Here is an 8,981-nt window from a genome sequence, read left to right on the forward strand (position 1 = left end):
TCCTGCCCCCCGGCTGGTCCGGGGTCTGGGCACCGCGTCGACGGCCGCTCCGCAGGACGCGCAGACCGGACTGCAGCCCATGCCCCGAGCGGACTGCATTATGAGGCATCTGCCTTACTTCTGCCGGGGCCAAGTGGTGCGGGGCTTCGGCCGCGGCTCCAAGCAGCTGGGCATCCCCACAGGTGAGAGCAGGGCGGCCAGAGTCCCCCGGGCAGGGTCACGTGGGGAGCGGGGAGAGACTGCAGCCGGGAACTCGGGACTGGGTCGTGGGGCCTCCGGGCCGCAGGCAAGAGGGGACACCCTTCCTTTTTCCTCCGGGATCCGCTTGTCTGCGGCGGAGGACCGTTGGCCAGGTTGAAGGAGCTGGTTCCTGCTTCTGGTTCCGAGCTCCGCGGGGACGGGGTTGAGGGGTGATGAGAGCGGGAAGCCGGAGTTGAGTCGCAGGATCCGTGGTTCGTGCCTCCCTGGTCAGCCGAGGTACAGCTGGTCAAGCATGGCGCTTGTCTTGCCCATTAGAGACGTATCGTGGGCCAGATCGGCTGAACTCGCAAACCGGTTCTAAGGTGGTTTTGTTTTTAATTTGTAATTATGTGGTGTCCAAATGATAACATAGGTGGTTGAATGAGAGTCAGCTACTTCTTGGTCCGTCTACATTAATTTCAATAATTGAGACCTGACTGTAATTCATCCTTAGAAATACATGCCAGGGCTGCGTCTTGACTTATTAAGTCAGCCTTGAGCTTGTGTATTTCAAAAATGAGAAACGTTGGCTGGGCTTGGTGGCCAACGCCTGTAATCCCAGCACTTTGGGAGGCCGAGGCGGGCGGATCATCTGAAGTCAGGAGTTCGAGATCAGCCTGGCCAACATGGTAAAACTCCGTCTCTACTAAAAATACAAAAATTAGCCGGACATGGTGGCGCGTGCCTGTCATCCCAGCTACTCTGGAACCTGAGGCAGGAGAATCGCTTGAATCTGGGAGAGGGAGGCAGCAGTGAGGTGAGATCGTGCCACTGCCCTCCAGCCTGGGTGACAGAGTGAGACACCGTCTCAAAAAAAAAAAAAAAAAAGAAACTTTTCAAGTGATTCAGTACCTGGTTAGGAAAGAACAGATCTGAAAAAATCCGTCTACTCTGGTACTTGTTTTTTGCTTCCTACTCAAAGAGTATGGTTTTTTTTGGAGAGCTTTATATACTTACCTGGTATTTTATTCATAACCTATCCACATGAATAGGAGAGGGAAATCTGAGCCGGAAAATGTAAGGATGGGATTGATAATTATAGGCAAAGTTGTAGGAGTTTTGTGAATGTAATGATTTACATTAGCCTTGCATGTGATTTTTACAGATGTTTGTCTATTATTATTATTATTTTGAGACAGAGTCTGGCTCTGCCACTCGGGCTGGAGTGCAGTGGTGGTGCGATCATAGCTTACTGCAGCCTCCATCTGTAGGGCTCAACTGACCCTCCTGCCTCAGCCTCTCTGGTAGCTTAGACTATAGGTGCAGGCCACCTTGCCCAGCTAATTTTTTAATTTTTTAGTAGAGACAAGATCTCGCTATGTTACCCTGGCTGGTCTCAAACCCCTGAGCTTAACATGAGTCTCCTGCCTTGGCCTCTTAAAGTCCTAGAATTACAGGCATGAGCCATTGCACTCGGCTACAGACATGTAATACAAAATTTGTAAGACTCAAAATATTTTTTTCTGTTGTTTAGCTAATTTTCCTGAGCAAGTAGTAGACAATCTTCCAGCTGATATATCCACTGGCATTTACTATGGTTGGGCCAGTGTTGGAAGTGGAGATGTCCATAAGATGGTGGTGAGCATAGGATGGAACCCATATTACAAGAATACGAAGAAGTCTATGGTAAGCATTATATTTTGCTCTGTAACTGAAAATGGTATGATGACTTAGAGTAATATACTGCAGTATTTGTTGCAGAAATAGCTTATCAATGGTAATCACAGCATAGTTCAAATACTGGAATTTTGGGCAATCTCTGCCTTTTAATTGGAGAGTTTAATTCATTTACATTTAAAGTAATTTCTGATAAGGAGGGACATCTACTGTTTTGCTATTTTTTTATATGCCTTATAACTTTTATGTCCCTCATTTCCTCTATTACTGCCTTTTGTGGTAGTGTGCTTTTTTGTTTTGTAGTGACATTTTAATTCCTTTCTCATTGCTTTCTGTGTATTTCTATAGATACTGTCTTTGTGGTTACCATGGGGTTTATATTTAACATCCTGAAATTCTAAAAGTTTATACCAACTTAATTTCAATAGCATACAGAACTCAAAAATTGCATCTTTTTTTTTTTTTTAAGATGGGGTCTCATTGTGTTGCCCAGACTGAAGTGCAGTGACTGTTCACCGGCCAGGTTATAGCACACTGTAACTTCAAACTTGGGGGCTCAAGTAATCTTCCTCCTTCAGCCTCCAGAGAGCTGGAACTATGGGTGCATGCCACTGCCTGCATCCAGCTCAAATTACATCCTTATACATTGTGGTACCAAATAACAAAGATTAATGATTGTTTCTTTTTATGCATTTATTTTTTAAATTATGTAGAAAATAAAGAGTGGAGTTACAAACCAAAATTATAATACTGACTTTGATAATTGCTGTCTATGAAAGACTCACTTTACCAAAGATAAAAATGATTTAAAAGCCTGTTTCATAAAATTGAGCTTGCCACAGTTAATGCACTTCATTCACCATTTACTTCATGCATCAATTACTTGGTCACCCTCTTAAGATAAAACAGGTTACTACGTGAATGGTGGATGGTGCTTATTGATACAGTCCCACATTGGTGCTTTTCTTTTTCCTTTTTAAACCACCTGAGGGTATACTTTTCTGCCCTACTCTTTTTACAGGACCCCACAACTTCAGTGTTTTATCTGTTAGATTTGGCTGAATCTTTTGTCATCTCAAATGTGTGGCAAAAACAAATTACAGTTAAGCTACATTTTGTTCTGTGTGGAGTTAATAGAAGTGAAGTGTGTCACTGCTGGAAAACTACAGAGCTAAATGCTGGCATAAGCAATAGTAATGACCCAGAACTACTTAACATTTTACTGAGTATTTCAGTTATTTTTGAACATTAATGATTTGAAAATTATTTTTTGGAGACAAGGAAAACAATTGAAAGATCACAAAATACCATTCTATTGAATGAGGAAGGAAAAGAAGGGGAGGGGACCAATAGCCCGTGACTAATTTGTCTTTAGCTACTCAGATAACAAATATGTTATTATACAGCCAGTTAAGGAATGCCTTTTGAGTGTTAGGAAAAATTGAATTTGAAACATAGGCGTATCTTACAGCGGAAAATTGAACTTTTGCTTGCCTTTGCCAGTAACACACATCTATGAAGTGCCTGTGCCAGACCTTTGCCCTTTAAAAAAAAAAAAAAAATGTGTTATCTTACCTTAAATAAGTTCTTAGTAACACATCTAGATCCACTTCCTTTGTTGGAACTGTGTATTATATTACAAATTGCTTTCATTGTGTGTTGCTTTTTTTTTTTTTAACTCAATGGTGTGTTGAAGAACAGAGTTTTGTTTTGTTTTGTTTTTTCAGATAGGGTCTTGCTCTGCCACCCAGGCTGCAGTGCAGTGGTGCAATCTCAGCTCACTGCAGCCTCAACTTTCTGGGCTGAAGTGATCCTCCCATGACAGCCTCCCGAGTAGCTAGGAAGGACCACAGGCATGTGCCACCATGCCTGGCTATTTTTAATTTTTTTTAATAGAGATGAGGTTTCTACATGTTACCCAGACTGGTCTCAAACTTTTGGGCTCAAGCGATCCTCCTGCCTCAGCCTCCCAAAGTGCTGGGATGACAGGCGTGACCCACTGCACCTGACTGGTCTTACATATCTTAGTTTCTTTTTTATTATTCAAATGTTTACTGAAAAGAAAGAATACACGTCAGATATATTGGTTCATGGCCCCAAAGCCATGGTGTACTTTATGTATCTTCTAACTCAAACCACCCCCTGCCCATTACACACGAGAAAAATGAGCCCCATGGAAGCTAGTTATACAGTTAACCAAGTGTGGGAGCCCAGACTTTTGATTGTACATCAGTGCTCTTAACCACAGTACTGCCCCGATGATTTAGCTGAACTAGCTTCTGAGGCACTTTCTACCTCATGCAGCATTTTGCTTTAATGTGTCCTGAACCCTTTTGCCACTTCACTCCCTGATCAGGAAGCTGCATGGCTTTCCTGCCCCATCAGTCCTCAGCTCTGCCAAACTTTGAAGTTTCCATACGTGTTGTGTGTCAGAGGTGTGCAAATCCTGACCTTACAACTAGTTGTTTAGTAGTACCGTCTTTTAATACTTTGCTCATTCCCTCTTTGGTGTCCTGGTTTCTCACCTTGATAAGATGTTTACTTCCTTGGATAGGTGTTAGTTTTTTTGTTTGTTTGTTTGTTTTAAGTAATGGCAAATCATGCCAGACACTGCCACCTCCCTTAGTTATGTTTATAAGATCGGGGCACAAACAGGAGTGCTGGGAAGATTTAGGAAAAACTGCACTTAGATTTTAACCTAAATCGTTAAAAGTTTAAGGAGTGTTGATTGTTTCATTTAAATTAACTCACCATAAATATGAAGATATATTTCAGATTTCAGTACACTGTAGTCTGATAGCACTCTTTCTAACATGTCTTGACTACAGGAAACACATATCATGCATACCTTCAAAGAGGACTTCTATGGGGAAATCCTCAATGTCGCCATTGTTGGCTACCTGAGACCAGAAAAGAACTTTGATTCTTTAGGTAAGTTCTTATTTTGATCTTCTTAAATATTACTACTGCTACCGCAGGTACCTCTACCACTACTACCAGTAATAATGATGGCAGGACAGATAATATTTGAGCATTTAATATATGCCAGGCACCGTTTTAAGTGCTTTACATGAATTTATTTTCTTTCACCTGTGAGGGATTATTTTGCCTATTTCTCAGATGAGGAAATGGCACAGAGAGATTAAGTAACATTCTCAAAGTCACATAGTAAATAACAGAGCCTAGCTTTGAACCTAGCAGGCTGGCTGCTTCTCTCCAGCAGTATGAAGTTAATGAAGTCTTTCAAAATGCGTGAAGTTTGAGATATAATAAATCAGAGAACATTTGAAACAATTGTTATCAGGTATGTATTAGTGCAGTGTGATGGTTTTAACTCTGTTATAAAGTTTCTTTTACAAGTGTAAATACCAACCAAAAAGAATAGTGAATGCTTTTTTCCTCCATTTGATATTTGTGGTGTACATTTATGCCTGTGCCTTTCTCTTAAATTATAAGATTAGGGACATACCCTTTTTTTTTTTTTTGAGACAGAGTTTTGCTCTTTGTTGCCCAGGCTGGAGTGCTTTGGTGCCCCTTCTCACTGCAGCCTCCACCTCCCAGGTTCAAGTGATTCTCCTGTCTCAGACTCCTGAGTAGCTGGGATTACAGGCGCCCACCGCCACGCCCTGCTAATTTTTGTATTTTTAGTAGAGACGGGTTTCACCATGTTGGCCAGGCTGGTCTTGAACACCTGACCACCTCAGGTGATCTGCCCACCTCAGCCTCCCAAAGTACTAGGATTACAGGCGTGAGCCACTGTGTCTGGCCTAGGGACATATCTTTTGTGTACCATTGACTTAGGCCTGGAAGGAGTGATGGAACAAACATTTATTGGGTATCTACCCTGTGCCAGAGATACTGCCAGCCTGTGAGTTTTTAGGAGAGGCTAAACACAGAAGTAGTAAAAAGTATGTTAACGGGTTTTCATCATTTTTACCTGGTATATTCTCTCTGCAGAGTCACTTATTTCAGCAATTCAAGGTGATATTGAAGAAGCTAAGAAACAACTAGATTTACCAGAACATTTGAAAGTCAAAGAAGACAATTTCTTCCAGGTTTCTAAAAGCAAAATAATGAATGGCCACTGATGAAAAATCATATTTATTCATTCACTGTTTTCGAGTGTTTCTGTGTTTATTACTGTCTAGCCTCATCTTGGTTATATACTAAAAATCAAACACTTTGCTACAGTTGTGAATTAGTTTGAACAGTACAACGTAGTTACCGTATCATGCTTCAACTGTTAAATTAAGGCCATCATGTCATAGCACGAAAAAGATACAGTTAAAAATCAAGATTTAAAGAATATATATTGATTAAAATGTACCACTAGAAAGGTATTACATGTGTATAAGTATGGGTAAAAAGGCAAGTCACTAGTTTGAGATGAAAATTAAAATTTTCATGGTAAAATACCAGCATGTATGTACTTGTATAGTGTGTACTTCTAAACAGAGAAGGCTTATAAAAGTAAATGCATTAAGGCCAAGTGCAGTGGCTCACACCTGTAATACGAGCACTTTGGGAGGCTGAGGTGGGAGGATTGCTTGAGCTCATGAGTTCAAGACCAGTCTGGGCAACATAGCGAGACCCCATCTCTATAATTAAAAAAAAAGGAAATGCATTAAATAGAAGGTTGATAGTTTATCATAAACCTGCGGGAAAGAAACTCAGACTTTGTATTTTCGATATTTTGGGCATTAATACATTACAAACATGAAGATGTTTATAAAATTTTGTTTTAGTCATTTTCTTTGCAGTCACATTGTACCAACTTCATTATTGTATAGAGCTGCTTCAGTTCTGAGTCCTCTGGACTTCCCCTATCTGTTTTTTGTTGCCGTTGAAGACAGTAAAATAAGTGTTTTCAAATCTGTATGTCTCCTTTTTGCTGGATAATGTTTCTTCTTTTTAACAGTAAATATTCTTGTTCTTCAACATTTTTCTTTTGTTCTTTTTTCCTTTTCTAGGAAAAACAAAACAGCAGACTTCATCCTTAGGTTTTCTCAAGATTTAAGTGAACACATTGACACGTATCAATTTCTTAAAGAACACAAAATGTTTCCCCCCCAGCAAAACTATTTAAGAGCCAGTTAAACTATGAAATAGTTATAAAATTATTTTTAATATTTAAGGCTTTGAAATTAATTATATTCCAAGGCAAATCTAAATGGGTGTAGTTGTATATGCATGATGTAATTTAATGCTAGTCTAAAGACTACTTACGGCTTGAGGGAAGAGCATAAAGTTTTAGTTTAATAGCCTTCATACTGTGGAGTTTTCCTCCTACTAACTAATATGTGGGAAATTCAGATTACAGATTGCTCTGGACCCTGTCAAACAGTACATTGCATCATTGTTCACTGTAGCAACAGATTTGGTGGTGATGGGGGAGATAGAGGTAGAAGCAGATAGATAGAAGGTAATGTTGAAGTTAATTTATTATGAATCATTTTCCCCTAATCTGCATAAATGAATTAGAACTGATTTTAATAAAAATACTTTATTTTGTATAAAAAGTATTCAGAAAAACATCTAAAGCTGTTGGAGAAGAGGGACTCATATAAATACAGTTGGATTGTGTTTGCTTTTTATTTCTTTATAAAAATATGTCAAAAACAGTTTTTAATTTTAGAAATATTATACTTGAAAGAAGCCTCAATTGTCAGTGGCTTTATGAAGTAAAGTTGAAAACAAACATGGGAAATGTGAAAATATTTGTGTTTGTTTTGTCTGACTAGCTTGCTGCTAAATGCTCTCTTTAGGTATGTGAAAGTTCTTTGATATGTTATTGTCCCTTTATATCTGGTTAAATAGCCATTGCTTTTGAGAATCGGATAGTGTGTTGTTTAGGGGTTGTGTCTATATTTTTCAAAAGCTTTTATATTATGTGTTATAAGAAATTACAGTAGTACCATTTTGATTAGTCTGAATGTTTTCAGGCCTTGAAATAAATTTTGACTAAGTGATATTTTTTCTTTCCCTGTGTCAGCTTGAATCATTTACTTTATGTATTTCGAATTCATTGACTGATTGCTACTCTAAGTGTGTTAAGTTGCCTGAAAAGCAAGATATAAGTGGCAGCTGTAGTTCTACAACAAAGGGCCTTGCCTTCAGGATCCCCTGTGTTTTATGTCTGCAACACAGTGACTGAGGTTTTTTGGAGAGCATTCACAGGGCATCACTACTAAAGTCCACTTCCTGAGAGTAAGGGTTCCCGTTACATTTTGGAGTTAGAAGAGCCAGAAGAGTATAGATAGGTCTGGGTTCCCTTGCATAACTCCTGCCCCAAAACAGAGTTCTGTAACCTTCTTGTCTTTTGCTACCAACCCCATAAGCAGCAACCTGGAACTCACATGCCTTTCTCTGTTGCATGCTGGTACTCTGAACACTCATCCCCAGAACTCCCATCTTCCTCAACTATGGAGGCTTACAAGCCTGCAGTTTGACTGGGGGATGGAAGTGGAAGTCCAGTCTTCAGAGATGGAGACAAGAAACAAAACTACGCTGCCAAAAAAGATGCCATCATAAACAAAAGTTAGCAGAAACAAATTGTAGAATAAGCTCTACAGAGATGGCAGATCCAGGGTTATCAGATATAGACTTTGAAATGACTGTTTCATACGTATAATGAAATAAAAGAGTAACAAAAATGGTAAAATGGCAAGGTGTATAAAATTGGGCAGCTGGGTGCTGTGGCATGCGCCTATAATCGTAGCTATTTGAGAGGCTGAAGCAGGAGGATTACTTGAGGCCAGAAATTGAAGGCTGTAGTGTGCTGTTATGGGCACTTGTGACTAGCCACGGCACTCCAGCCTGGGCAACATAGTAAGATCCTGTCTCTATTAAAATTTAAAGTAAAGTAAAAGTTGGGCAGATAATTGAGAATTGTCCAAAATAGAATATATGGTTATAAAGAAAAGTTGAAATTAAAAATTCAATGGATAGGTTAAATATATATTAAACGAGAATTGGTGAACTATGAGACTTAAGTCTGTGACTGTGCTATCAGCTCCAAATTCACCATTGATACTCTGATGTGGCTGTGACTCGACATTTCTTTGACAATTGGCTTCCTTTTAGGTCAGGTGATAAATGGAATTTGAACCCCAGCTTGTCATTTC

General features: G+C 39.7%; 1 protein-coding gene across 2 annotated transcripts; it reads left to right on the forward strand.

The window, feature by feature from the left end:
* The first annotated feature begins 6 nt into the window (after positions 1-6).
* RFK (riboflavin kinase) lies at positions 7-7,837 on the forward strand. Of its 2 annotated transcripts, XM_011947011.1 has the most exons (5): positions 7-182; positions 1,715-1,866; positions 4,686-4,788; positions 5,056-5,161; positions 5,815-7,837. In XM_011947011.1, the coding sequence occupies exons 1-4, from the start codon at positions 80-82 to the stop codon at positions 5,118-5,120; spliced, it is 423 nt and encodes a 140-aa protein (XP_011802401.1). In that variant the 5' UTR covers positions 7-79; the 3' UTR covers positions 5,121-5,161; positions 5,815-7,837. The 2 variants fall into 2 exon arrangements, with proteins under 2 accessions (XP_011802401.1, XP_011802400.1); XM_011947010.1 differs by lacking the exon at positions 5,056-5,161.
* Positions 7,838-8,981: the final 1,144 nt, after the last annotated feature.

This window comes from Colobus angolensis, unplaced genomic scaffold (genome assembly GCF_000951035.1).
Source record: "Colobus angolensis palliatus isolate OR3802 unplaced genomic scaffold, Cang.pa_1.0 Scaffold257, whole genome shotgun sequence".
Taxonomy (NCBI): domain Eukaryota; kingdom Metazoa; phylum Chordata; class Mammalia; order Primates; family Cercopithecidae; genus Colobus; species Colobus angolensis.

Excerpts from the sequence above, each read along its gene's own strand:
- RFK (XM_011947010.1), top strand. The coding sequence starts at position 80 with ATGCCCCGAGCGGACTGCATTATGAGGCATCTGCCTTACTTCTGCCGG. Across the intron at positions 183-1,714 it reads GCAGCTGGGCATCCCCACAG|CTAATTTTCCTGAGCAAGTA; the intron begins GTGAGAGCAGGG and ends TCTGTTGTTTAG. Across the intron at positions 4,789-5,814 it reads AAAGAACTTTGATTCTTTAG|AGTCACTTATTTCAGCAATT; the intron begins GTAAGTTCTTAT and ends TTCTCTCTGCAG.